This window comes from Trichomycterus rosablanca, chromosome 4 (genome assembly GCF_030014385.1).
Source record: "Trichomycterus rosablanca isolate fTriRos1 chromosome 4, fTriRos1.hap1, whole genome shotgun sequence".
Classification (NCBI taxonomy): Eukaryota; Metazoa; Chordata; class Actinopteri; order Siluriformes; family Trichomycteridae; genus Trichomycterus; species Trichomycterus rosablanca.
The window spans coordinates 2260771-2288266 of record NC_085991.1 but is presented as its reverse complement, the minus strand read 5'-3'; the positions used below and the strand labels follow the sequence as shown (position 1 = coordinate 2288266).

General features: G+C 44.1%; 1 protein-coding gene across 1 annotated transcript; it reads right to left on the bottom strand.

Moving 5' to 3' along the window:
- Positions 1 to 172: 172 nt before the first annotated feature.
- Positions 173 to 25428, bottom strand: LOC134311291 (calsyntenin-2-like). Its single transcript, XM_062992906.1, has 17 exons — positions 25352 to 25428; positions 14083 to 14205; positions 10317 to 10512; positions 9023 to 9231; positions 8661 to 8810; positions 7924 to 8109; positions 7582 to 7839; positions 6506 to 6627; positions 5782 to 5944; positions 5074 to 5240; positions 4278 to 4426; positions 3822 to 4030; positions 3562 to 3708; positions 2299 to 2444; positions 1464 to 1581; positions 1154 to 1335; positions 173 to 637 (listed from the first exon to the last, which is right to left on the bottom strand). The coding sequence occupies exons 1-17, from the start codon at positions 25419 to 25421 to the stop codon at positions 461 to 463; spliced, it is 2772 nt and encodes a 923-aa protein (XP_062848976.1). The 5' UTR covers positions 25422 to 25428; the 3' UTR covers positions 173 to 460.
- Positions 25429 to 27496: the final 2068 nt, after the last annotated feature.

Genomic DNA, 27496 nt, shown 5'->3' with positions numbered 1-27496 from the left:
CTGGTGACTGGGAAGGCCAGTGAAGTCCACTAAACTCACTGTAAAGTGGCACGTTATAAAGCTGGAGGTCAGCATTAAAGGATGGTCAGTTATGGACCAGAATGGACGCAAATGGTCAGCAAAAATACTCAAGCTGTGGTCTACTGGTATTAAAGGCCCAGTGTGCGTGAAGAAAACCGGCATCAGCCTGAGCTGTTGGCACAAGGCAGGTTGATGCCATGGATTAAAGCCGTTGATACCACAGAGACTCATCAGACCTGGCGTTTGTGTCCAATGTAGCTTCAGATTCCTGTTCTTAGCTGAAGGCAGTGGAACCCAGTGTGGTCTTCTGCTACTGTAGTTCGTCTACCTCAAGGTTTAAAGTGCTGAGGGTTCAAAGATGCTTGGCTATTTCATCAACAAGGCATTTCCGCTAACGAGACTGTGTTTCTAATAAAATGGCCGTGAGTATAGATGAGTGTTAATAAAGTAAGGAAGAGGGGTCCCATCGCACTTTGCCCTCCTGACCCTCCTCCTGCTCCTCGTCACTGTACTCTGAACATGTGCAGGACAGATCTTCCTCCAGTTCTTCATCATCTTTGTCCTCCTCATGATCTTCCTGCTTTGGTTCCTCCGCATTCTGAGGACCGTTCACGTTCTGACCAAGCACAGCAGGACAATAATGATTATATATGATCACACTGATATGAAAAACATCCTGCCGAATGGCAAACCTGTCAAACCGTGTGGCCAAATGTATGTGGACACCACCCTAATGTATACACACATAATGGGGACGATAAAGACCATGAACCTTGTGAACATCCCATTCCAAAACCATTGGCATAACTACAGAGTTACACCCCCTCCCCTTGGAGCTCCAAGAGCATCCACTCTTCTGGACAGGTTTCTTCCAGATTTAAGAGTGTGTCTGCTGTACGTAGGGAATTTGTACGTTGTCAGACACTGATGTTAGCTGGGAAGGCATTCCAGTTAATCCCAGATGTCCTCAGTAGGATTAATGGACCAAAACCATCACCCATGTCTTTACAGACCTTGCTTTGAGGCTATGGGTGGAACGACTGAAGTTCATAATTAGTTTGGGTGTCCATATACTTTTAAATATGGCCACACTACAATTCAATATGAGTTTGATCATAAGACTGAGACCTACCTCCATGGGGTTGATGGTTATATTGACGCTGGAGTCATCCATTTCAAGATGATTCTCCTGGTCCTCTTCCTCTTTCAGATCTTCCTGATGGGCGGCGTGAAGGCGGAAGATGGCCAGCACAACACTGACCACCAGAGCGGTGATACAAATCACTATCACCGCCGTGGCCACCGTGGGCGTACCTGTAACCGACAATTCCCAAACACTTTGAAAACACTGGACGCAAGGTAGAACTACGCCCTGGACAGGGCACCAGTCCATTACAGGGCATCTCTTACTAAGCCGTTCTCCTGGTGTTTGGTGTACGTACCTGAGATGTGGTCCGAGGAGTAAACCACCAATGGTTGGTGCACTGGTCTCACGTACTGGGACTGAACGGCCATGTGATTGACGTGCTCCGCTGGCTCGGAGTTGTGCACTACACCAATCTGAGAGGTGGGACATCAGACAAGAGACAAAAACACTGACTGTGCAAGAACATTCCAAAAGTTTGGATCTTGGTGCTACCCTTAAAGAAAGTGGTTTAAAACTGAGGGTCAGATCAGAAGGCACTTGGGTGGTGCAGCTTTCTGAAATGTTTGCCTACCATGGCGAGTCCTGAATCTTAACTTTAAGTCTTGGCGGTGCTACAAGGGAGGTCTTCCGCTGCTGGCGATCCCAATTGCGTTTGAGGAGGGTATATTTGCCTGCTCCACGCCCCCTCTGACGTGTGCACAGTCCCTCAACCCCTTCTTTTTCGCTCATGCACTTCTGCACAGGCGCTTCGGTCTGCTAACCAAGGTCCTTGCACAGCGCTTAAAGACCCCACCCACTTTGTCTGGTCTTTTCCCACCCAGCAGACTCAGTAGGAGTTGTGCCTGCTAGATGGTGCCCAGCCGACCGGTAGCAGAGCCAAGATTCGAACTGTGGTGTTCCGAATCTCAGCGCTGTTTTTCCAACTACTGGATGCCAGAACCCACTGACCCCAGTGAACCCCAGTGTAGGGATAAGGACATTGGCTTCAGACAAGTCTGAGGACGCTAAGAGGGTGCTTGCATGCAGCCCTCCTCAGCCAACGCCAGAGTGGACAGGGAAACTGGGTATATCCAAATTGGGACGATGCCAAAGGAAGAAAACTTGGACATGAAAAGAGCAGTGGTTCTGACCTCCGTGGTGAATCCGTTGCTGATGTAGCGGCCGTTGAGTCCGGAGCAGCTGAGGCGGAATTCTCTCTGGGACAGACCGGCCGGATTCCAGTTCCGGTACCTGACCTGCCTGATGGTCTGCTCATAATTCACCACGGAATCCACACCTGAGGACACACACACACACAGCCAAAAGTATGTGGACATGGTTTAATTACTGAGTTCCAATAGATTTTCCACTTTATTCCAGTGCCTCGCTTTACAAATGCCCTTTGGACTAAATGAGCACAAATTCCACAGTCACACTCCAACCCAGATACTTTAATGCCTTTAGTTTTGGATATAGTCTCTCCGTCAGAGACAGAGAGAGAGCTTTACACCTATCAGCCATAACATTAAAACCACCTAGTTTCTACACTCACTGTCCATTTTATCAGCTCCACTTACCATATAGAAGCACTTTGTAGTTCTACAATTACTGACTGTAGTCTATCTGTTTCTCTACATGCTTTGTTAGCCCCCTTTCATGCTGTTCTTCAATGGTCAGGACCACCACAGAGCAGGTATTATTTAGGTGGTGGATGATTCTCAGCACTACAGTGACACTGACATGGTGGTGGTGTGTTAGTGTGTGTTTGTGCTGGTATGAGTGGATCAGACACAGCAGCGCTGCTGGAGTTTTTAAATACCGTGTCCACTCACTGTCCACTCTATTAGACACTCCTACCTAGTCGGTCCACCTTGTAGATGTAAAGTCAGAGACGATCGCTCATCTATTGCTGCTGTTTGAGTCGCTCATCTTCTAGACCTTCATCAGTGGTCCCAGGACGCTGCCCACGGGGCGCTGTTGGCTGGATATTTTTGGTTGGTGGACGATTCTCAGTCCAGCAGTGACAGTGAGGTGTTTAAAAACTCCAGCACAACACACACTAACACACCACCACCATGTGAGTGTCACTGCAGTGCTGAGAATGATCCACCACCTAAATAATACCTGCTCTGTGGTGGTCCTGTGGGGGTCCTGACCATTGAAGAACAGCATGAGAGGGGGCTAACAAAGCATGTAGAGAAACAGATAGACTACAGTCAGTAATTGTAGAACTACAAAGTGCTTCTATATGGTAAGTGGAGCTGATAAAATGGACTAGCAAACAAAACAAAACTCATTTAAATATTAATTCCTCATCCTGATCAGGGTCGTTATGGATCTACAGAGGAACGCTGGTTGCGTGGCAGGAACATCTACCTGTTTCCACTTTCGAGACCTAAAATCCCGATGCCTACCGTAGATGGAGATGCCGGAGGTGGAGTTGGTGGCAGCGATATGTTTCCCCAGAAGAGAACTGTGCTGGATCTGCAGGCTCTCCTGCTCTGGGTTCAGTTCCTCCCCGATCACCAACACGTCACAGTAATCTAGATTGTACACCTCCTCTAAACACACACACACACACACACACACACACACACAGTGTTGGTACTTGCTTTGACTTGACACCCGGATCCATTCGGAACCTTGACAAGGCTTCAGGTGTGTGTTGTGCTACCTGCGTGGAAATCTCTCTTATTTTGGTCGGAGGCGCTGCTGATGTGAACATCTTTAAACACCGCCACTCCGTTAGGGCCTCGGAGCTTGCTAGCGGGTATCGTTAACCTCTCTGTGCCCGTGATGCTTATACGTGGCTTTCCTGGTTCCAGAACCATCACCATCACCTTTATGTCAGGGATGGAGGGACACGAGTCCTCCTCAAAACATCTGCACGAGACAAGACGACTTATGGAGGTGCGGCTCAATTGAGTTATTTTATTATTGTACATTAATGCCCGTCCGAGACAGTAAACAGTCCATGCGATTTAAGATAAATCAGTTTATAATCAAGATGGCTTAACACTGGCAGATTAGTGGTGTTGGTCAGCACACCTAACAGCAGGTACCCTGGATTATGTGCAGTACATACAGTACATTTAGATGTTGTGAGGTAGGGATGCGAGAGTCCACTCACTGCACGGCGGTGGAGATCCGTATTGAGCGCAGGCCTGGACTGATGAACCGCATGAGGTTAACGTAGGAGACCTTCATCATGGCCGAAGTTACGCTCTCCACATCATCGGCTTCCATCACCAGCACCGACTGTCCCGGGTTCAAATGGAACTACAACACAGGGAGAGTTAAAAGGGAGGGTTTGATTGCCTATAAACACTTCCTATAATTTATTTCCATATTTTTATTAAGGTCATGGACAGATGACCTCGGTTCTCCGCAAGAATTGAATGATTTGGTTCTTTGGTAACTTCTAAGGTCCCGAAGCAGCAAAGCATCCCCACACCACCTTCACCATGTTTACTTCTTGGTATTGTGTTTTAACTCCTACGTTGTCCAATTTCTGTTTAATGAGCTTTGATCCAAAAGTCTGCAGATCATTCAGGTGCTTTTTTGTTTGCAAATGTCAGAAGCACTGACATAAATCCTTGTAATAAATACTCATGTCGAGAACCGTTTCGGTATAAAACATGACCTTAGCTGCATCTAGATGAGTCTAAATGTTTTTCTGAAAACTTGGGCTTGTTGCTGAACCCTTCATTTGGAAATGATGGCTCTCACTGCGGTTCGATGGAGTCCTGGACCCTTAAAACATTCAGAATTCAGAACCATTTTTTTCATCAGCTTGTGAAACGTTCCTGTAGATGTTTTAGGTGACCAACTTTTGATGGTAAGGTTCAAGCTCCTGCATTTATAAGCTTAATGATCCTACTGGTTAAATGGTGTACAAAAGGAGGCAGCAGTGTTAGAAGACTCACCTTGACTCCGTTCCTTAGGTTCTGCAGTGACGTGATATCCAGACTCTCCTTGCAGATCTGCAGGCAGGAGATGATCTTCTGGATCTCCATCTTTCCACGGTGGATGACGAGTCCAGACAGACTTCCACGGAAGTGCTGTACAAAGTGTGGTGTGTCCACGTCTCTTCCTGTATCACACACACACAGACTGGTGGTAAACCAGAAGCAAAGCATGTGGTCATGTGCTATGACTAAGCTCTATGTGTGTCAGGCAGGTAACTGCAGCCACTGTGATATTTGGTGGCGGTAGCTTCTTCTTATGGAGACGCTTTTCAGTAACAGAGTCTGGCAGTCAGGTCAGGATTGATGGAAAATGAACCCAGCCCATTACTGGTTATGTCCGGGGGGCCACAGATTAGCTCATGCCCACTCCGACATGCATGTAGTCACCTCGACCAGCCAGCAGAGGTCGCATTTGCTGCATCAGTGAGGAACCCCATTGACCGTCCTCCCTCAGGCATAACCAAATGTACCCCTCTGGCAATTCTCGCAAACAAAACTGCCACTCACTGGATGTTTTTTGGGGTTTTTGTTCACTTGAAACTGTTGTTAATTAGTGATGTGTGTTTCTGACCTACTCCAACAGCCACATTGGGACCACTGAAACCATTCGTCCGGTACAAGGTTTGTGTAGGATGGAGGATATTTTTGGTCATATCCGGGTCTCACCTTGCCAGCAGGCTCCCACCGTCAGCTGCAGGTCAGTGTGTAAGGGCTGAACAGGCCAGTCGCTGGTCACCAGGTAGGGTTCGTAGATCACTCCATCGACGAAAAGCGTCACGGCCGGAAACTCCACAGCGATCACGTAGTGGTGCCACTCCTTATCGCAGATCTGTGTCGGAGACCAAACACACAAACGACTGTGAATAAACGGGACGCCAAACATGTTTGTGTTTGTGAATCTGGAGCCTAAATAACAGGACCAGAATGAGAGCTGCATGCTTTGGATTCCACACAAGCCTAAGATCAACATGTGCAATGCCAAACGTCAGGTATAGGGGTGTAAAGCACACCACCATTGGACATGTGCGCATGTGCTTCGCTGTCTGCTAGTCTTACAGACAGATCTACCAACACGAATGCGTCAAAGCAGCTGCAAAACGTGGTGAAGGGGGAATTATGATGATGGTACAAAGCAGAGAACGTTCTTTGGTGCCAACAGTTTGGGGAATGCCCTGTTTAGTTTCAGTAGGGCGGTGCCTTGGAGGACAATGAAGAAGACCTTAACTTCATCTAACACCTTTGAGATGAATTGAAATGCCAACCGTGAGTCAGGCCTTATTGCGCAACATCAATGCGCGAATGTTAAAAAAATATATTGGACAGCTTTTCTATGACAGTTTATACAAATGTATTGAAGGTATTGGGCGTCCATATACTTTTGCACTCTCACCTGGTCCAGCTTCCAGTGGAACTCGGTCGGCCTGAAGGTCTCCGTCTGCAGGAAGTCCCGCCTCAGCAGGAAAACCAGGCGGCAGTTTTGCACGTACAGCGAGAAACGATGATTGTTCAGTCCTGCCGATCGACAACACGCAACACGTCAAGCAAACACACAGGAGGCGTGGGCAGAAATACCGCCCCCCACAGGTAAATCTGGGTCATTAAAAACGTCCCCTTATCTTTTACTTCAGTTAAACAAATGAATTTTAAAAAAACTACAATATTTTAGGGTGCAGCGGGACATTCCGCTCTCCGAGTTCAAATCTCAGCTCTGCTACTGGTCGACTGCACTAAGGCTTCTCATATAATGCCAGGCTTCTAGATCCTCTCGTGTGGACTCTTCAGCTATTCAAAAAGCTTAAGGTCAAGGGACTGGGCTCACTGATCCACTCATCTGACCGCTGAACCCAGATCCAGAAGCTTCTAGTGATTAAATGATAGAAAATCCTTTCGTTTGAAATTCAAAGACTCAGTGAGGATAGAATTGTAGCATTTTCTATGAATCTTAAATAGTGGCGACATTTTTGCCCCTCAACCATCCTCCTCACTGTCCGTGAGGGCAAAATACCCATGCTTCCTCTTCCAGGCAGGTTTATTACAGCTTCAGTTGCTAATACATGATCAGGTTGTTTGTTTTTTAGTCGCTACTCTCTAAATGAGTCCTAATGTTCCACCTATTGCGCCCTCTGTGGGCTGGAGGGGAATTGACCAGGCTAAATGTTTTAGATTGGGTGGCATTGTTATGCAGTGGGTGCTAGAAGAGCATGGGTTCGATCTCGGAGTCTTTACACCAGCCCACTAGCAGTGGAATCTTACAGAGAGTCTCAGCGCTTACGGAGGACCACGCTACTCTTCCCGTATTCCTCTGCAGTTTCTGCAGCAGCAGCAAGGAAGTTACACCCTATTTGTGTCTGTACCTGGTCAGGCCGGTCAGTGACTCAAGTCTTGGGCTAGCGCACTGGACTGTGGCGTTTAAATCTAGGGGTTCGTTTTCGGTTCCTATATAAGGTTCACCATGAGCCGTCGTACCGTTGCTATCCGAGGTGCACAGCAGCGCCTCTTTCTCGCCCTTCGGGGCCGGACCGGCGGCGTGCTTCATCCACGTGGCGACGGTAAACTGCCTGGTCAGGTTCCGAGGGACCACCCCCTTGGGGACGACGGCCGCCTGCTTTCCGTCGAAGTGGAAGATGAGGTCCTGATCCTGAGCGCCGTCCGTCCGCAGGGACGCCGTCCAGTTGGTGGAGGCGCCGGGCGGTGGGAGGAGATTTACGCTGCCTAAAGCCGCATCTGCAAAACAGGTCAAAGACAAACCAACAGGGAGGGTCAGTTTGGTGTCCTCGTCCTCTTGGTGTCTCCGATGGCGTGACTCACCGCAGCGTCTCTGTAGCGATTTCTCCGAGTGCGTCCCGCCGCCGCAGCCGCCCCCCACGAGGCTCCGCTGCAGTTCGAGCGTGACTCGCACCGAGGACAAGGGTCCGTCGCAGGTCTCCAGGTGCATCATGGGAAAGAGCTGCTTGTCTCCTGACCCGGGCTCATATTCCACCTGTTTATTCCAACCTGGAAAAAAATAGAACAGGACACATATACTATGTGGTCAAAAGTATGTGGACACCCATCCTATCATACCCAATGATATTTGACCTCTACTCCTGCAGACCTCCACTCCTGACTAAGGAGAGGCAGGACTAACACACGCCCTCTTCGACACATCTGCATCTGGCAGGTTCATACGGAGATCCGTATCGTGCACAGAGAGTCGCACACTGATCTCCATTGTTCCCCATCTATGTGCAGTGCCACTGTTCAGCCAGCAGAGGTCGTAATTGCAGCAATTATGAAGAAGAATAAAGAATTATGAAGAAATAAATAAGACTTGTTTGGAAGCCGGGGTCAGAGCTGGATTTGAATCACCAATATTCTGATTGATAGATCAATGCGCTACCCATTGGGCTACCACTGTCCTGAGGAACCCCTACAGCCATTTCTCCATCAGACCAGCTGATCATTGTCCGTGTTGCCGCCCAGCTGGTCGATAGCACAGTGTGGTCAGATTTCCTGGGTACCACCACCAACACGTCCTAACATCATAAACAGTATTAGAAACTGACCTTGCCAGCCAGGTTTGCACGCGGGTTTGACGTGGATGAGGACGGGAACGTTCTCCTTCGACCTCTTCTGACCACAGTCGTATGCGCTCACCAGAATGGTGTACTGGTTCTGCCTGCTGTAGTTCAGACGCTCGGTGTTCCTGATGTTTCCTTCAACAAAACAAAGACGTAAAATTATTATTGTTGTTTTCTGCTGGATCATGTGTTCACTGTCTGTGAGGAGTCTGGCTTCTCCACATCATGGATTCATGCAGAAGGTGGATTGGCTTGTGGACAGTGTCTCCAGGAGGCACCAATCAAAATCCAAACAGTTCAATACTTAAATAAATTAGGGACAGACGGGGGACAGACGGAGGACTGACCGGACCGGTCGATGGCGAAGGGTGTGTTCGGGGTGACGATCTCGTAGCTGCAGATCTGACTGTACTGGGTGGAACAGTCCTGGTCCCAGGCCTCCAGCTGCACCACACTGTCGTAGATCCGTCCCTCCGTCACCGAGGCCTGGTACGCCGGCTCACGGAATACCGGAGAGAACTCGTTCACGTCGTCCACCTGGACGTGAACCACCGCCCTGCCGGACACGGAGAAGAGAGAAGAAACCATACTGACCGTGCTTTATTACTGATCGCTGCTTTATTACTGACCGCTGCTTTATTACTGACCGCTGCTTTATTACTGGTTATAAACAGACTGCACACACATCCAATAAATCATCCTTTACAAATAATCAATGCTAGTAAATAAAGGATTTATAATCCTAATTTAGTCGTAACCAATTACTCTTCCTTTACTGGAGACCCAGATGGTGTATGAGGAGGGTACATTCTCCTGACACGCCCTCCCTTCGACACGACTCCTCCTTATTCGCCCGTACTTCAGTGGATTCACACATGAGGTCGGTCTCACGCAGGGAGAGTCACGCGCTGATCTCCTTGTTCCTCCACTTCTGTACAGGCGCCTCGGGCTACTAACCAGGGTTCTTACACAGCGTCCAAGACCCCGCCCACTTTTTTAGTCCCGTCTTTTCTCACACAGCAGACTAGTGGCCGATTTTGGCTGCTGCACTGTCGATTGATGGCACCAGCCGTCCGGTAGCAGAGCTGAGATTTGAACTCGATACACTCCATAACATCAAATACACAATTACTAAACCATTTATGCAGTTATTTACATTATATAACACAAGTATTCACAATAGGCGTGGCGCAAGGCATCCTGGGAGTGCCAAAACAGCCACGCCCACTCTCACTAACTCACTAAACATCAAGAAAAAAGTAGTTTGTTTGTTTAGATACATTCATAAAAACGTTTATGTGTTTTGAATCTCATTGGTTCTGCCGACCTAGCCGTGACCATTTAACAGGCACAAAGGGCCACGTCTGAGGGAGGGAGGGTGGACGGGGTTTTATAACTGATGCAGAAATGCAACGTCTGCTGACTGGTCCAGGAGTGGTGTATGATTTATGAAGGGTATAGCATGACTCTCAGGACAGGATGCGGCTCTCTGAGAGTATCAGGAGCTGGCAGGGGAAAAGAACCACCAGGGGTGGTGCACGCATCAAATTATATGCAATAAGGGAATTGGAAACGACTAAATTGAGAGAAAAATGGTTGATGTTTATGATATTTAATTACGTAAAGAGTTTTTTAACGTACTTGTGGCTTTTTTTCCCGCCGGCTCCGGTGTGGTCGACGCCGCAGTCGAACGCCTGAATGATGAACCTGAATTCCTTTTGCTGTTCGCAGTCGATGAGGCGGCGGGCTCTCAGCGCTCCCTCGCCCGACGTCCTGTTCACCACCTCGGCCCTGAACGCGCCCTCCTCGCCGTAGGTCTCGAACTTACAGATCTCACCTGCAATCAAAGCACGTAAAACACTGTGGGCACAAATTCCCACAGACATACTTGCAAGAAGCCCTCTCAGAAGATTCCAGCTGAACAGATCACACAGACGTCGTTCTATTTTAATAGCTTCTGTTTTTAAGATGGGACGTCTGACGTCACCTGCATGAGGCGGGTTCATGTGGAGAGTTGTATAGCGCACAGAGAGCCAGTGAGCCAGTGGAGGTCGTACTTCCACCGTTTATGTGGAATCCCAATTTCCGATAAGCTCATGGTCAGGTGTCCGAATGCTTTTGGCCATATAGTTGGGTAGCTAGGCGCCATAAACCAGCCACCTCTGGCATTTTGGACGGTTCCAAACCATGATGTTGTCTAACCCCTCCAAATGGATGTGAACTGTCCCAGTGGTGCAGAGCGGGAATTCATGGGACACAGACAGAGATGATTTCTTGGACGTGCATTTCAGGGGGTGTGATGTGCGAGGGGTGTGTGTGTGGGGGGGGGGGGTTTGTTGTTAGATACGAGTAGCTAGGAGCTGAGTGTGTGTAAATGTGTCTGAGGACTGAGTTATGGTCTCGTTACTCTTCGTTTAATCACGTCGTTCTTAACGGTGATGTGGCGCCGCCAGTTACAGTGCCAGTCTGAGTCTCAACTTTATATAACTTTAAAAAAATAGGTATTTTTAATGATTACATGAATAAATAACTTCAAGTCAAAGTTTATTTGTCTCATAAACAGAACAACCGGCAGTGAAATGTAGAAAAAAATGTAAAATTTGAATTAGATTAAATTTATAATAATTAGATTTACATTATTAGTAGAAAATAAAACACAAATTATAAGTTCAAAACAGAGATACAAACGTGCAAAATAATAAGTAGTGAACATAATGTTGCGCAAAAAACAGAGGGAAATATGATTATATACAAATCTATATGTGTATACATTTATACAGACGCAATTACACATCTTTTGTATGTCGAAAAATGAAGATTATATATATAAATACATTAATAATGAAAAGATAATGAAAAACCAGCTCCTCGTTTCTACACTCACTGTCCATTTTATCAGCTTCACTTACCATATAGAAGCACTTTGTAGTTCTACAATTACTGACTGTAGTCTATCTGTTTCTCTACATGCTTTGTTAGCCCCCTTTCACTCTGTTCTTCAATGGTCAGGACCCCCACAGGACCACCACAGAGCAGGTATTATTTGGGTGGTGGATCATTCTCAGCACTGCAGTGACACTGACATGGTGGTGGTGTGTTAGTGTGTGTTGTGCTGGTATGAGTGGATCAGACACAGCAGCGCTGCTGGAGTTTTTAAACACCTCACTGTCACTGCTGGACTGAGAATCGTCCACCAACCAAAAATATCCAGCCAACAGCGCCCCGTGGGCAGCGACCTGTGACCACTGATGAAGGTCTAGAAGATGAGCGACTGAAACAGCAGCAGTAGATGAGCGATCGTCTCTGACTTTACATCTACAAGGTGGACCGACTAGGTAGGAGTGTCTAATAGAGTGGACAGTGAGTGGACACGGTATTTAAAAACTCCAGCTGCGCTGCTGTGTCTGATCCACTCATACCAGCACAACACACACTAACACACCACCACCATGTCGGTGTCACTGCAGTGCTGAGAATCACCCACCACCTAAATAATACCTGCTCTGTGGGGGTCCTGACCATTGAAGAACAGCATGAAAGGGAGTAACAAAGCATGCAGATAAACAGATGGACTACAGTCAGTAATTGTAGAACTACAAAGTGCTTTTATATGGTAAGTGGAGCTGATAAAATGGACAGTGAATGTAGAAACAAGGAGGTGGTAGTCGCAGTTGTAAGGAATTCTCTCTGACCCTCCCTCATTCGGACAAGTCAAGTATTAAGGTTCAAAACTGAGAGTTTGGAATGTCAGCACTGGTGGGTTAGCATGCTTTACCTCTGTGCCACCTGAGCGCCACCTGAGTGTCACAACTGGCAGTGTTTATGGGCACAATAATAATCCCATATAAATAATGAAATGAGCTGAATGTTCCTCCAAACTAGTCCGAGTTTATCTTGGGACGTTTACAGATTTTACCTGATTGTAGCACGACTGAGGTGTCGGCTGTAGGTGGCAAACTCAGCGGGTTTCTGCTCGAGAAACAAACGAAGAATAGAGATAATAGGAGGAGGCTGAAAATGCAATCACCGCGTTTTTGTTCCCACGTACAAATTACCCTCCTGCCAGGAGGATGTGCCCGTCTCTTCTGTACGAGGACAAAGCAGAACTGATGACTAAGTCTTCACATAGAAAAGCAAAACCAGCTTTTCAGAAACACAATGAAGTTAGAAACAGAGAACAACAGATACGAGGGAATTTATTCACATCACTGATGGGGGCATGAAAATAAACGTGCAGCCACAGAATCCCCCAAAATTACTGCCCTCATGAACGATACTTTCATAGAAGGAGCACAGTTAAATGTTGTGAGAAGCCCCTCTGTCCCTGATAGTCCATTTCGACCTAAAGAACTCTGGTTCCTGAACTGGTTCCACTCACTGTTCTTAGAACCTTGGTGCTTTTTAAAGAACCGGCCCCCATTTCCACCAGTTCTGGGAGCTGATGATGCATCATTAATGGTGGGTGTGGCACAACAGATGCCAAGTTATTGCAGGGCCTCATTGAGTCCATCAACCCACCCACCCCCAATTTGGCATAACCAATCAGATAGCAACGCTTGGGACAGGAAAGAAAAGGCCGTTCTGACCAAAAGAACTCAGTTCAGACTTGGTGTTTTTTATAGAACCGGTCCTCATTTCTACCAGTTTTTGGAAGCCAAGGATGTGTCATTAACGGTGGGTGTGGCACAACAGAAGCCAATCCATTGCAGGGCCTCATTGGCTCCTTTGATCCCCACCCCCAATCTGACATAACCAATCAGATAGTAACGCTTGGGACAGGACAGGAAAGGCCGTTCTGACCAAAAGAACACTTGTTCTTGAACTGGTTCCGTTCAGTGTTCCTAGAACCTTGGTGCTTTTTAAAGAACCGGCCCTCGTTTCCACCAGTTTTTGGGAGCCAAGGATGAGTCATTAAAGGTGGGCGTGGCACAGTGGACGCCAATCCATTGCAAAGCCTCATTGGCTCTTTCAATCCCCACCCCCAAGTCGACATAACCAATCAGATAGCACCGCTTGGGACAGGACAGGACAGGACAGGACAGGAAAGGCTGTTCTGACCTAAAGAACTCTGGTTCTTGAACTGGTTCCGTTCAGACTTCTTAGAACCTTGGTGCTTTTTAAAGGCCCTTGTTTCCACCAGTTTTTTGGGAGCTAAAGATGCGTCGTTAAAGGTGGGCATGGCACAATGGACGCCAATCCATTGCAGGGCCATATTGGCTCCATCGACCCCCCTCCTCCAATCCGACATAACCAATCATGTCTGTATGTAGACGCCTGATGGGCAGATAGCACTGCTAGGGACAGGAAAGGAAAGGAAAGGCCGTTTCGACCAATAGAACTCTGGTTCCTGAACTGGTTCCATTCAGGCTTCTCAGAACCTTGGTGCTTTTTAAAGTAAGAACCGTACCTGCGTAAGGAACCGGAGCGTCTCTGTCCCGGGCGATCAGCGGAGGATCCAGCAGAACGGTGTCCATGTTCTCCGTGATGACCCCGTGGTAGGATGTCTCAATCCACGGCTTGTGTTTATTCACTAGCACAGACGGGACGAGGCAAAATGAGGCGAGTAAAGACGTAGAGATCAGAGCAATAGAGTCAATAATTATAAACACAATTCTGAATAAGAAGAACAAGGAAGGGAACAGGCAGAAGCTTGGAATTTGGAAACATGATCAAAAATAAGTGTTAGCACCATCAATGCTTCACAATTCACTACTGCGTTTTGGTTGAAATATTTTATTTTCATCTTCTACCACCACTTTATTCTGGTCAGGGTCACGGTGGGCTTGGAAAAGGAAAGGAAAGGAAAAGGGAAAGAAAAAAGGAAATTAAATGGGAAAAGGAAAATGGAAAGAAAAAAGGAAATAAAATGGGAAAAGGAAACGGGAAAGTAACAGGAAAGGAAAAAGTGAAAAAGGAAATTAAAAAGGAAATTAAAAAGGAAAGGAAAAAGAAAAAGGAGACAGGAAAATTAAAAAATGGAAAAAGAAAGGAAATGAATTCGATATAATCGTCTCAGATGTGTTGATTGTAACATGACCATATAAAGACAGATGAGAAAGTAAATAATAAAGAAAATAATAGTACATTATAATTGTTTATTTGTGATGTTAATCAGGGTCTCAGTTCCTCATAACACTGAAATAATCACAGATTCTAATCCACAAAAAATAAATCACTCAGTACTGAGGTACAGAAGAGCTTCATGTGTTTATTTAAATCTAATAAATTAATGTGGTTGTAATTCAGGATCCTTCAGTATCTCTGCACTGATAAATCAATAATAATCCCTCGTTATTATTCTTTATTTCTTGTAGCTGCTGTTTTTTCTCTCTCTGGATCTAAAGTGTTTCTGACTCTGATTTTCTCTCGTTTTTTTTCTTGCACCGGAAAACGACCCTCGCTATTATCCGGCATTAGCGAGCCGAGATGGAAGCTAATGCAACACGAGATCCACTTACATCCACTTTCATCCACTCAGCACGATGCAGGCGTCATCACGACACCCGGATCTCACAACCTGTTACGGTAAATATTAGCCATTAGCGGCGGCACTTTACGCTGGTGCTGCTAGCATCTCTGAGCTTCTCGTTTAGGTTGTACATGGAGGAACAGTAAGATTTGATGACAGTGAATTACACGATGTTTAAATGTTTACTAGAGGATAAAAATGGTTATAACGAGACCTCAGTATGATTTTAAAAGAATATAAAACTTTTTGAAAACAATGATGATTCAGTTGGAGATATTAATTATTTAATGTATCAAATGAATTAAATATTAAATATTAATTATTTAATGTATTGAATGAATTAAATATTAATTATTTAGTGTGAATAAAATTAATTAAATATTAAATATTAATTATTTAGTGAGAATATAATTAATTAAATATTAATTATTTAGTGTGACTAGAATTAATTAAATATTAAATATTAATTATGTAGTGTATCAAATTAATTAAATATTAAATATTAATTATTTAGTGTGAATTAAATTAATTAAATATTAAATATTATTTATTTAGTATGAATCAGATTAATTAAATATTAATTATTTAGTGTATCAAATTAATTAAATATTAATGATTTAATGTAAATCGAATTAATTAAATATTAATTATTTAGTGTATCAAAGTAATTAAATATTAAATATTAATTATTTAGTGTATTAAATTAATTAAAAATTAATTATTTAGTGTATCAAGTAATTAAATATTAATTATTTAGTGTATTAAATTAATTAAATAATAATTATTTAGTGTGAATCTAATTGATTTAATATTAAATATTAATTATTTAGTGTATCAAATTAATTAAATATAAATTTTTTAATGTATCAAATTAATTAAATATTAAATATTAATTATTTAGTGTGATTTGAATTAATTAAATGATAAATATTAATTATTTAGTGTGAATCAAATTAATTAAATAATAAATATTAATTATTTAGTGTACCAAATTAATTAAACATTAAATATTAATTATTTAGTGTGAATCAAATTAATTAAATATTAAATATTTATTATTTAGTGTGAAACGAATTAATTAAATATTAAATATTAATTATTTAGTGTATCGAATTAATTACATATTAATTATTTAGTGTATCAAAGTAATTAAATATTAATTATTTAGCTAATATTTCAAGCATTTCCAAACTCAGTTACCCGTCGTGTTTTTAGCTGCTTTACACTTCGACATCTTGGACATTTTGATTAAGCGATTGCTAACTGAATTGCTGTAGGATTGCTAGGACGCCATATTGTGCAGATTAACCAGTAAAGGTGGGAAGCTTGAACGGTACACAATTAAAAAATGTTAAATCACTAAACACAAACATTAAAGTTGGATAGGGCCTTAGTTATCATGATTATATGAACATTAAACTGCTGCGTATACGTATAAACACATATAAAGCGTATATGATAGCGCTGGATTAGATCATGCGGGTGAGCTGTTCACATCCCAGCTCGCTCCAGGATGGTGGAAATAATGACAGAAGATCTGTTTAAAGACGTTTGCTGGAGTTTAATGGAAACTTGGTCTGTTTACTGATCTCCCTCCCGGTCCTTCTTTAAAGAGATAAAGGGGACAAGCAAATGAAATTAGTGAGAGACGCCGAGAGACATCGTGGTCTGTGTTTACAGGAATAATGTAAGAACAACAGAGAAAAGATCCAATGATGAGAGGAACTGAGGACAGCAGCTCCGGGGGGTTTGTACAAACATCTAAAGACCTGTAATAATAGTACAAAAAAATGTTTAAATACTTTTAATTCTCGTAAGTTACTTTTAGCTTCTTGATTGGTGGGGAGGTTCTGACATTTACATTTTTGACATTTAGCAGACGCCTTTATCCAAAGCAACTTACATTACCAAGGGCCCAACAGCAGCAACCTGGCAGTGGTGGGGCTTGAACCAGCGACCTTCTGATTACTAGTCCAGTACCTTAACCACTAGGCTACGGGTTCTTCCCCTTATTTTTTACATTTACGACATTTAGCGAACGCTTTTATACAGTGACTTACAATTGCAATCGAGTACAATCTCAGCTATTGAGGGAAAGCGTAGCCCAGCGGTACAACTAGTAATCAGAAGGTCACTGGTTCAAGTCCTACATCTGCCAGCTTGCCACTGCTGGGCCCTTGAACAAGGCCCTCAACCCTCAATTGCTTGCAATGTATGCTGTCTCAATTGTAAGTCGACTAAATAAATAAAGGGTTAAGGGGCCCCTTGAACCTGTGACCTTCTGATTACTAGTTAATACTTGATAATAATGGGTCCATTTTAGCAGTGTCTTATTTGACAGATCATTCCACTGTTGTTGCTTGTTATTTATTTGATGTGACGAATTTTAGCTCCTTTTATCTTGTTGATTATTTTGTTGGTTTAATTTTGTTATTAGCTTTATTTTGTGTCTCATTTACTGCAGGTGATTTTAGTAACATTTATCAGTTACTAAACACCTAGTTAATAATTTACCGGGGTTATTTTTGTAATCATTTTTGTCTTATTTGTTTTTGGGGGTTTTTTTCCTCCCCATTTCCTCCTGAATTAGCGCACTCAATTTGTCTTCCGCTGCCGAGAGATACCCGATTGCATCCGAGGAGAGCACGTCGCTGTACACGCCTCTTTCGACATGTGTACAGCCCTCCTCTTCTCGCCCCTGCATTCTGCACAAGCGTCTCTTCCGCCAGTCAGGGTCCTTACACAGCATATGAAGACCCACCCACACACAGTCCGGTCATCCCGCCCTAGCAGATACGTTGGCCAATTAGTATCTGCTGCAGGCACTGCTAATTATGCCCGCCAAGTGGCGCCCAGCCGACTGGTGGCAATGCCAAGTTTTGAACTGAGGAGTTCAGAGTCTCGGCGCTGGTGTGCTAGCGGAATATCCCGCTGCGCCACCTGGGCATGTGACGTCCATGTTGTTGATCATTTTCATGTTCTTGTGAACAGGGCGGCACGGTGGGGCAGTGGGTAGCGCTGTCACCTCACAGCAATAAGCTCCTGGGTTCGATTCCCTGGCCTGGCTGCCTGGATTATTTCCGTCTGGAGTTTGCACGGTCAGGACAATTGGAGCTACTAGAAATGACCGTAAGTGTGTGTTTGTGCCCTGTGATGGACTGGTGACCCACTGCTACCCTGAGTAGGATAAAGCAAAGGTAAAACAGACAGTGAATGAATGAATGAATAAAATGTTCTTGCCAATTGTTTATTTTTGACATTTTCTAGTCATTTCGATCGATCTATGTGAATGATTTTATCGACTGTCAATCACCTTCCCTGAGATCCTAAAACTGCTCATTAGTTCATACCGAAATCTACTTCCCTCTCCATCTCAGTCTAGCATCTCGTGTTTTCCTATTTTTAGATTTTCTGTAAGCTCGAACATCGATGCAACTATAACGTCAGAGAGGGGAAAGACATTAGCATGGGTACGGGCATCGATTATCAATTAAAAACCTTTTGCCCTGCTCTAAGTGCTCGGGGATGACGGTCGGTGCGCTCGGTCCGGGCTGGAAGAGAAGGAGCGAGAGAGCATGGGGTTCTGATGAGAGAGGGAGCGGGTGATGACAGGCTCTCCGTCTACAATCTGTCAGCACTCTCTCATTGATGGCTTCTCAGAGCGCCGACGGAGCGCTGTAGTGAAAACGCTGCCAATAATGATGGTCACCGGTCCAACACCGGGACTCATCCACAGCTCCGAGAATCAAAATAATCTGTGTGTTACAGGTTCTGTTTGGTGGAATAACACTGACATGCTTGTACATTAAATCCTCATAGTCATATTGTCATTAAGCCATTGCAGGATGTTGTCAGCAGATATGGAACAACGGTTACCACAGAACGGCTTACACCTAAGCTTTAGAGGAGGTGCTGAAACTGTAACAAGACTAGAGCAGTATAAAGGGAGGCCCACAGTTCTGTTCTTCGTTCTTCAGCTAATACACTGCTGTAGGAACCCACAATTGTGCCAATAAATTAGTTGTTTGTTTGATCATCTGACCTTATTTTCCATGACACTGTAGGTAGAAAATTATTTACTATTAATATATATTAATTATTATATCAGTTGAATGGTAAAAAAGTCACAGCAAACACCCTCAACATCCCTGAAAGATGTTGTAAGCCGATAAAGAACAACAGTTACCACAGAACGGGTTACACCCAAGCTTTAGTGGAGGTGATGCAGAAGAAGGAATTTTAATGAAAGATGTGAGAGCGAATACATGTTTGTGCTGAAAGATAATCAATGTCCAGAGAAAGAGGGAATGTATGAGACGTTTAACTATGTATGTTTCAGTATTTCTCTTGTAATTGTTTGCTTAGGATGATGATGATGATGACGAGGTAAAAATGCATGGCTGCCATCTAACCCGGTGAGTTGCCTGATTTTTAGGGACCCTGTCGCTGGATTCCGCTCTCATCTTAGCATCTCATCAAAATGTAACACGTGGCCTGGCCTCGGCTTCACGACTTACTTTGCCTGATGGAAAACGCATTCGCTAACACCCCCTCAGGTCCAGCAGCGCATTACCCCCGTGACAGCTGAGTAATTTAGCATGCCAGGTTTTTACCCTGGAAATCTGGACAGATCCCCTCATCTTAAACCCTCCTCAGAGAGGCCGGAGCTGGTAATCAGGACGGAAGTGGTGGGTCTAATCAAGAGTATCACGAAACTATTCCTGGATGGGACGGAAAATACTGATCAGAGGGTTCAGAATGAACCATACATTTATTTATTATGAATTATTAGGGTCGGGGCGTGGCTCTCCGTACGAGAAGCTGACCTCACATGCAAATCCAAAGTATGGGAGAATAAAAATGGATTGGTGGACTGTGCACACGTCCTTGGACCCCGGCGGGGTCCCCAGCAGTGGATTGGCTACGCTAAAGTGGAAGAAAAAGAAGGTCAAGATCGTCAAATTCCCTCAGATACACTCCAAAATCCTGTAAAACGTCTTCCCAGAGGAGTGGACGCTGTTTTAGCTGCAAAAAAGGGTCATTCTTGATGCTAATGCAATATCCAACAAGCTCATGGCCTGGTCAGTGCCGAGATTCTGAGCTCCCGGGTTCGAATCTCGGCTCTGCTACCGGGAGGCTGGGCACCCTCTAGTGGGAATAACTGGCTCCCAGTGTGCTTAGTGGGGAAAGACCGGACTAAGGGGGTGGGGTTATTAATGGTGTGTTGCCTGTGGTGCTTGTACAGGACATGAAGGAGAGCAGAAATCGGGACGTGGCTCTCCGTTCACGAAGCCGACCACACACGCAAATCAAAAGTATGGGAGAATAAAAATGGATTGGTGGACTGTGCAGCCCGTTGGGGTCCCCAGCAGCGGATTGGCTACATTAAAGTGGGAGAAAAAGGAGGTCAAGATCGTCAGATTCCCTCAGATACACTCCAATATCCAACAAGCTCATGACCTGGTGTCCACATACTTTTGGACGTAGCTGTGTCTCAGGTATGGGACAAACAAACGCCAGACAAACAGCACATTTGTTGTTGGTTGCTGTGTGAGCCAGCCAGTAATTTTTACCATTAAATACCCCAGTAAAACCCGCGAGGGTGCAAACACACCGAACATGAGCTCAGAACCCTCGGTCCATTATTTTTACTGGGAGCGAAGTAGAACAACACGAATTCAGCTCCCACAGGCGCCTCTAAAAGCCCCGACAGGATTCATTTCACTTTTCTGCGCCCCCACGGTCCTCCATAAGTCACAGAAACAAAAGCTTGACTTATGCGGCGGCTACAGAGAGGCGAGAATTTATTCGGCTCCCGGATAACGCCGGGCTTTCTGAGAGAAGGTCGCCATAAATCTCTGTCCTCGTTCCTGCTCTGGTCCTGGCGCCCTGTTCGGCTTTCCTTTTTATATATATATAATAATATATACAGGCTTTTCCCTCGGCTCTCTGAAGAAAAATAAACACGTTTACATGCTTGGAAGTAGAAAAGCTACACGGCTAAAATATTTTATGTCTTTTTAGACATTAGATAGCAAAAAAAACAAAAAAACAGGACCCCCACAGGACCACCACAGAGCAGGTATTATTTAGGTGGTGGATCATTCTCAGCACTGCAGTGACACTGACATGGTGGTGGTGTGTTAGTGTGTGTTGTGCTGGTATGAGTGGATCAGACACAGCAGCGCTGCTGGAGTTTTTAAATACCGTGTCCACTCACTGTCCACTCTATTAGACGATCCTACCTAGTCGGTCCACCTTGTAGATATAAAGTCAGAGACGATCGCTCATCTATTGCTGCTGTTTGAGTCGGTCATCTTCTAGACCTTCATCAGTGGTCACAGGACGCTGCCCACGGGGCGCTGTTGGCTGGATATTTTTGGTTGGTGGACTATTCTCAGTCCAGCAGTGACATTGAGGTGGTGTTTAAAGTGTCTGATCCACTTATACCAGCACAACACACACTAACACACCACCACCATGTCAGTGTCACTGTAGTGCTGAGAATGATCCACCACCTAAATAATATTTGCTCTGTGGTGGTCCTGTGGGGGTCCTGACCATTGAAGAACAGCATGAAAGGGGGCTAACAAAGCATGTAGAGAAACAGATGGACTACAGTCAGTAATTGTAGAACCACAAAGTGCTTCTATATGGTAAGTGGAGCTGATAAAATGGACAGTGAGTGTAGAAAGAAGGAGGTGGTTTTAATGTTATGGCTGATCAGTGAATAATATTTAATGCACATGTGCCGGGCATTCAAGGGGGTAGGGGGTTACATGAGCAGTAAAAGAGCTCTGACCACCATGATTTGATATTTCAGATTTTGAGGCAACTAATGGAGTTCCAAAGACATCATATATGGGTGCACCAAGACTTAGAAAAAGAGACCGAAGTGGCATGTAAAGGTTGGCATGTGATGCCACAAAACACCCTCCAAAACACCCCTTAACAAAACTGAGCACCTTCCATGATCCCGTCCGAACAACACGCACCTAAGAGACATAATCTGGTGTAAAGAACATGAACCTAGTCCCCTGAGCCAGAGAAAAAACAACATTCGTACCCTGTTTACACATCTGAACCAGGTTTATATGGACAAAAGTATTGGGACGCCTCTTCTAATTACCACAATAGTTGCCCAAATTCATTAAATAAAGATAATCACATGCTTCTGACTGCAGCAACAGTTTAGGGAAGGTCCTGTCCTGTTCCAGCATAAAGAAGGTGTTCAAAACACAACAAACGCTGGTTTGGTCCCAGCAAAAACCAGCATAACCAGTATAAAACACAACAAACGCTGGTCTGTGACCATTAAAACCAGCATAACCAGTATAAAACACAACAAACGCCGGTCTGTGACCATTTAAACCAGCATAACCAGTATAAAACACAACAAACGCCGGTCTGTGACCATTTAAACCAGCATAACCAGTATAAAAACACAACAAACGCTGGTCTGTGACCATTTAAACCAGCATAACCAGTATAAAAACACAACAAACGCCGGTCTGTGACCATTAAAACCAGCGTAACCAGTATAAAACACAACAAACGCTGGTCTGTGACCACTAAAACCAGCATAACCAGTATAAAACACAACAAACGCCGGTCTGTGACCATTTAAACCAGCATAACCAGTATAAAACACAACAAACGCCAGTCTGTGACCATTAAAACCAGCGTAACCAGTATAAAACACAACAAACGCTGGTCTGTGACCACTAAAACCAGCATAACCAGTATAAAACACAACAAACGCCGGTCTGTGACCATTAAAACCAGCGTAACCAGTATAAAACACAACAAACGCTGGTCTGTGACCACTAAAACCAGCATAACCAGTATAAAACACAACAAACGCCGGTCTGTGACCATTTAAACCAGCATAACCAGTATAAAACACAACAAACGCCAGTCTGTGACCATTAAAACCAGCATAACCAGTATAAAACACAACAAACGCCAGTCTGTGACCATTTAAACCAGCATAACCAGTATAAAACACAACAAACGCCGGTCTGTGACCATTTAAACCAGCATAACCAGTATAAAACACAACAAACGCTGGTCTGTGACCATTTAAACCAGCATAACCAGTATAAAAACACAACAAACGCTGGTCTGTGACCATTTAAACCAGCATAACCAGTATAAAAACACAACAAACGCCGGTCTGTGACCATTTAAACCAGCATAACCAGTATAAAACACAACAAACGCCGGTCTGTGACCATTTAAACCAGCATAACCAGTATAAAACACAACAAACGCTGGTCTGTGACCATTTAAACCAGCATAACCAGTATAAAAACACAACAAACGCTGGTCTGTGACCATTTAAACCAGCATAACCAGTATAAAACACAACAAACGCCAGTCTGTGACCATTTAAACCAGCATAACCAGTATAAAACACAACAAACGCCAGTCTGTGACCATTTAAACCAGCATAACCAGTATAAAACACAACAAACGCTGGTCTGTGACCATTTAAACCAGCATAACCAGTATAAAACACAACAAACGCCAGTCTGTGACCATTTAAACCAGCATAACCAGTATAAAACACAACAAACGCCAGTCTGTGACCATTTAAACCAGCATAACTAGTATAAAACACAACAAACGCCGGTCTGTGACCATTAAAACCAGCATAACTAGTATAAAACACAACAAACGCCGGTCTGTGACCATTAAAACCAGCATAACCAGTATAAAACACAACAAACGCTGGTCTGTGACCATTAAAACCAGCATAACCAGTATAAAACACAACAAACGCCGGTCTGTGACCATTAAAACCAGCATAACTAGTATAAAACACAACAAACGCCGGTCTGTGACCATTAAAACCAGCATAACCAGTATAAAACACAACAAACGCCGGTCTGTGACCATTTAAACCAGCATAACCAGTATAAAACACAACAAACGCCGGTCTGTGACCATTTAAACCAGCATAACCAGTATAAAACACAACAAACGCCAGTCTGTGACCATGTAAACCAGCATAACCAGTATAAAACACAACAAACGCCGGTCTGTGACCATGTAAACCAGCATAACCAGTATAAAAGACAACAAACGCCGGTCTGTGACCATTTAAACCAGCATAACCAGTATAAAACACAACAAACGCCAGTCTGTGACCATTTAAACCAGCATAACCAGTATAAAACACAACAAACGCCAGTCTGTGACCATTTAAACCAGCATAACCAGTATAAAACACAACAAACGCCGGTCTGTGACCATTAAAACCAGCATAACCAGTATAAAAACACAACAAACGCCGGTCTGTGACCATTAAAACCAGCGTAACCAGTATAAAACACAACAAACGCCGGTCTGTGACCACTAAAACCAGCGTAACCAGTATAAAACACAACAAACGCCGGTCTGTGACCATTTAAACCAGCATAACCAGTATAAAACACAACAAACGCCGGTCTGTGACCATTAAAACCAGCATAACCAGTATAAAAACACAACAAACGCCGGTCTGTGACCATTTAAACCAGCATAACCAGTATAAAAACACAACAAACGCCGGTCTGTGACCATTTAAACCAGCATAACCAGTATAAAACACAACAAACGCCGGTCTGTGACCATTTAAACCAGCATAACCAGTATAAAACACAACAAACGCCGGTCTGTGACCATTTAAACCAGCATAACCAGTATAAAACATTCCAGCATTGGTCATGTTTCATTTCTTGCTGATGACTGACCAGCTTCGACGTCACCCGGGTGGAACAGTGGTGCACGGTCCTGTGGTGCAAGGACATGGGTTTGATCCTTGCTTGTGGTCACTGTGTATAAGGAGTTTGGCATGTTCTCACTGTGCATGTTTTGTATGTTTTTAAAGGTACTTTGGTTTCCTCCTATTGTCGGTAACGTTGGAATGATTACTCCAAAATGGTCCTGGGTGTGAGCGAGTGCGTAAAGTTATGGTACCCGCGAGCCACCGCGACCCTGACCTGGATGAAGCAGTTAGTAAAAATGACACGATTAAGCCAATAATAATTAAATATCCATTTGAAGGAATCAAACGGTCTGTGCTGCGTGTTTTGCACGATTGTGGAAGCTGAATATCGTGATCACGATACATCATCACGGTTAATCGTGCAGCTCTGGATCTATTTCAAAGCAAAGCAAATCATCAGCGCGCGCGTTTCTCTCCGGTACCGACTTTTCTTACCTCCTCCCGCACCGAGGACTCCACCGCGACCCCAAATCCCCAAAATCAGCAGCACCGTCACGGTCGTCATCTCTGTCATCCCGGACAGGCAGCGCGCGCGGTGTGTGTCGGTGTGTGCGCGCGCGTGGAGCTGCAGCTCTGATGTGTTACCGGGAACCGGAGCGCGAGCTCCTCCCACGTCACCCGCGCACACCCATTAACGCTCGTTACTCGATACTGACCGGTTACTGTTATACACATCAACGATTTAATACATCACGTGTTTAGGAGGGGCAGACTAATGTGCTGCTGCTTGTGGTCGCGGTCAGGGTCGCGGTGGGTCAGGCAGGAACACAGGGGAAATTTAGAGGTAGCAATCCACCTGCTGCATGTTTATAGGGAGGTGAAGGACAACAACAAAACGAGCAAGCTGCCACAATGATGATGATGGTGATGATGTTGGTGATGATAATGATGGTGATTATTATGTTGGTGATGATAATGATGGTGATTATGTTGATGATGGTGATGATGATTATGATGGTGATGATGATAATCATGGTGATGATGGTGATGATGATGATAATCATGGTGATGATGATGGTGATGATGGTGATGATGATGATAATCATGGTGATGATGATGGTGATTATGTTGATGATGGTGATGGTGATGATGATTATAATGGTGGTGATGATGATGATAATCATGGTGATGATGATGGTGATTATGTTGATGATGGTGATGGTGATGATGATTATAATGGTGGTGATTATGATGATGATAATCATGGTGATGATGGTGATGATGATGATAATCATGGTGATGATGGTGATGATGGTGATGATGATAATCATGGTGATGATGGTGATGATGATAATCATGGTGATGATGATGATGATGGTGATGATGGTGATGATAATGATGGTGATTATGTTGATGATGGTGATGATGATGATAATCATGGTGATGATGATGGTGATGATGGTGATGATGATGATAATCATGGTGATGATGGTGATGATGATGGTGATGATGGTGATGATGATGATGATTATAATGGTGGTGATGATGATGATAATCATGGTGATGATGGTGATGATGATGATAATCATGGTGATGATGGTGATGATGATGGTGATGATGATAATCATAGTGATGATGGTGATGATGATGATAATCATGGTGATGATGGTGATGATGATGGTGATGATGATAATCATGGTGATGATGATGGTGATTATTATGTTGGTGGTGGTGATGATGGTGATTATGTTGATGCTGGTGATGATGATAATCATAGTGATGATGGTGATGATGATGATAATCATGGTGATGATGGTGATGATGATGGTGATGATGATAATCATGGTGATGATGATGGTGATTATTATGTTGGTGATGGTGATGATGGTGATTATGTTGATGCTGGTGATGATGATAATCATAGTGATGATGGTGATGATGATGATAATCATGGTGATGATGGTGATGATGATGGTGATGATGATAATCATGGTGATGATGATGATGGTGATTATTATGTTGGTGATGGTGATGATGGTGATTATGTTGATGCTGGTGATGATAGTGATTATTATGTTGGTGATGATAATGATGGTGATGGTGATGATAATCATGGTGATGATGGTGATGATGATGGTGATTATTATGTTGATGCTGGTGATAGTGATGATGATGGTGATTATTATGTTGGTGATGATAATGATGGTGATGATGGTGATGATGATGGTGATTATTATGTTGGTGATGGTGATGATGGTGATTATGTTGATGCTGGTGATGATGATGATGGTGATTATTATGTTGGTGATAATGATGGTGATGATAATCATGGTGATTTACATTTTAATTTACATTTTCAGCATTTAGCAGACGCTTTTATCCAAAGCGACTGTTAGAAGTTTTGCATGTTCTCCCTTGTTCATTTGTTCGTGTCTTCCTCCTCATCTGTGTAAAGATGCATCCAGCCTCCCATTCACCTCCCAAAACATGCCAAGGTGAAGTGGCTCCTTTAAACTGCATCTCTGCTACCAAGGGTTTTGGGATTAAGCCCGGCCAACCGCGACCCTGAGCAGTTAGTAGAAAATTAATGAACGATATAATGAAACGGACTCCAGGTGTAAATTATGTTTAACCAGCGCC

Excerpts from the sequence above, each read along its gene's own strand:
- LOC134311291 (XM_062992906.1), bottom strand. The coding sequence starts at position 25,421 with ATGACGACCGTGACGGTGCTGCTGATTTTGGGGATTTGGGGTCGCGGT. Across the intron at positions 7,840-7,923 it reads ATCGCTACAGAGACGCTGCG|ATGCGGCTTTAGGCAGCGTA; the intron begins GTGAGTCACGCC and ends CCTGTTTTGCAG. Across the intron at positions 1,336-1,463 it reads CTCCTCGGACCACATCTCAG|GTACGCCCACGGTGGCCACG; the intron begins GTACGTACACCA and ends TGTCGGTTACAG.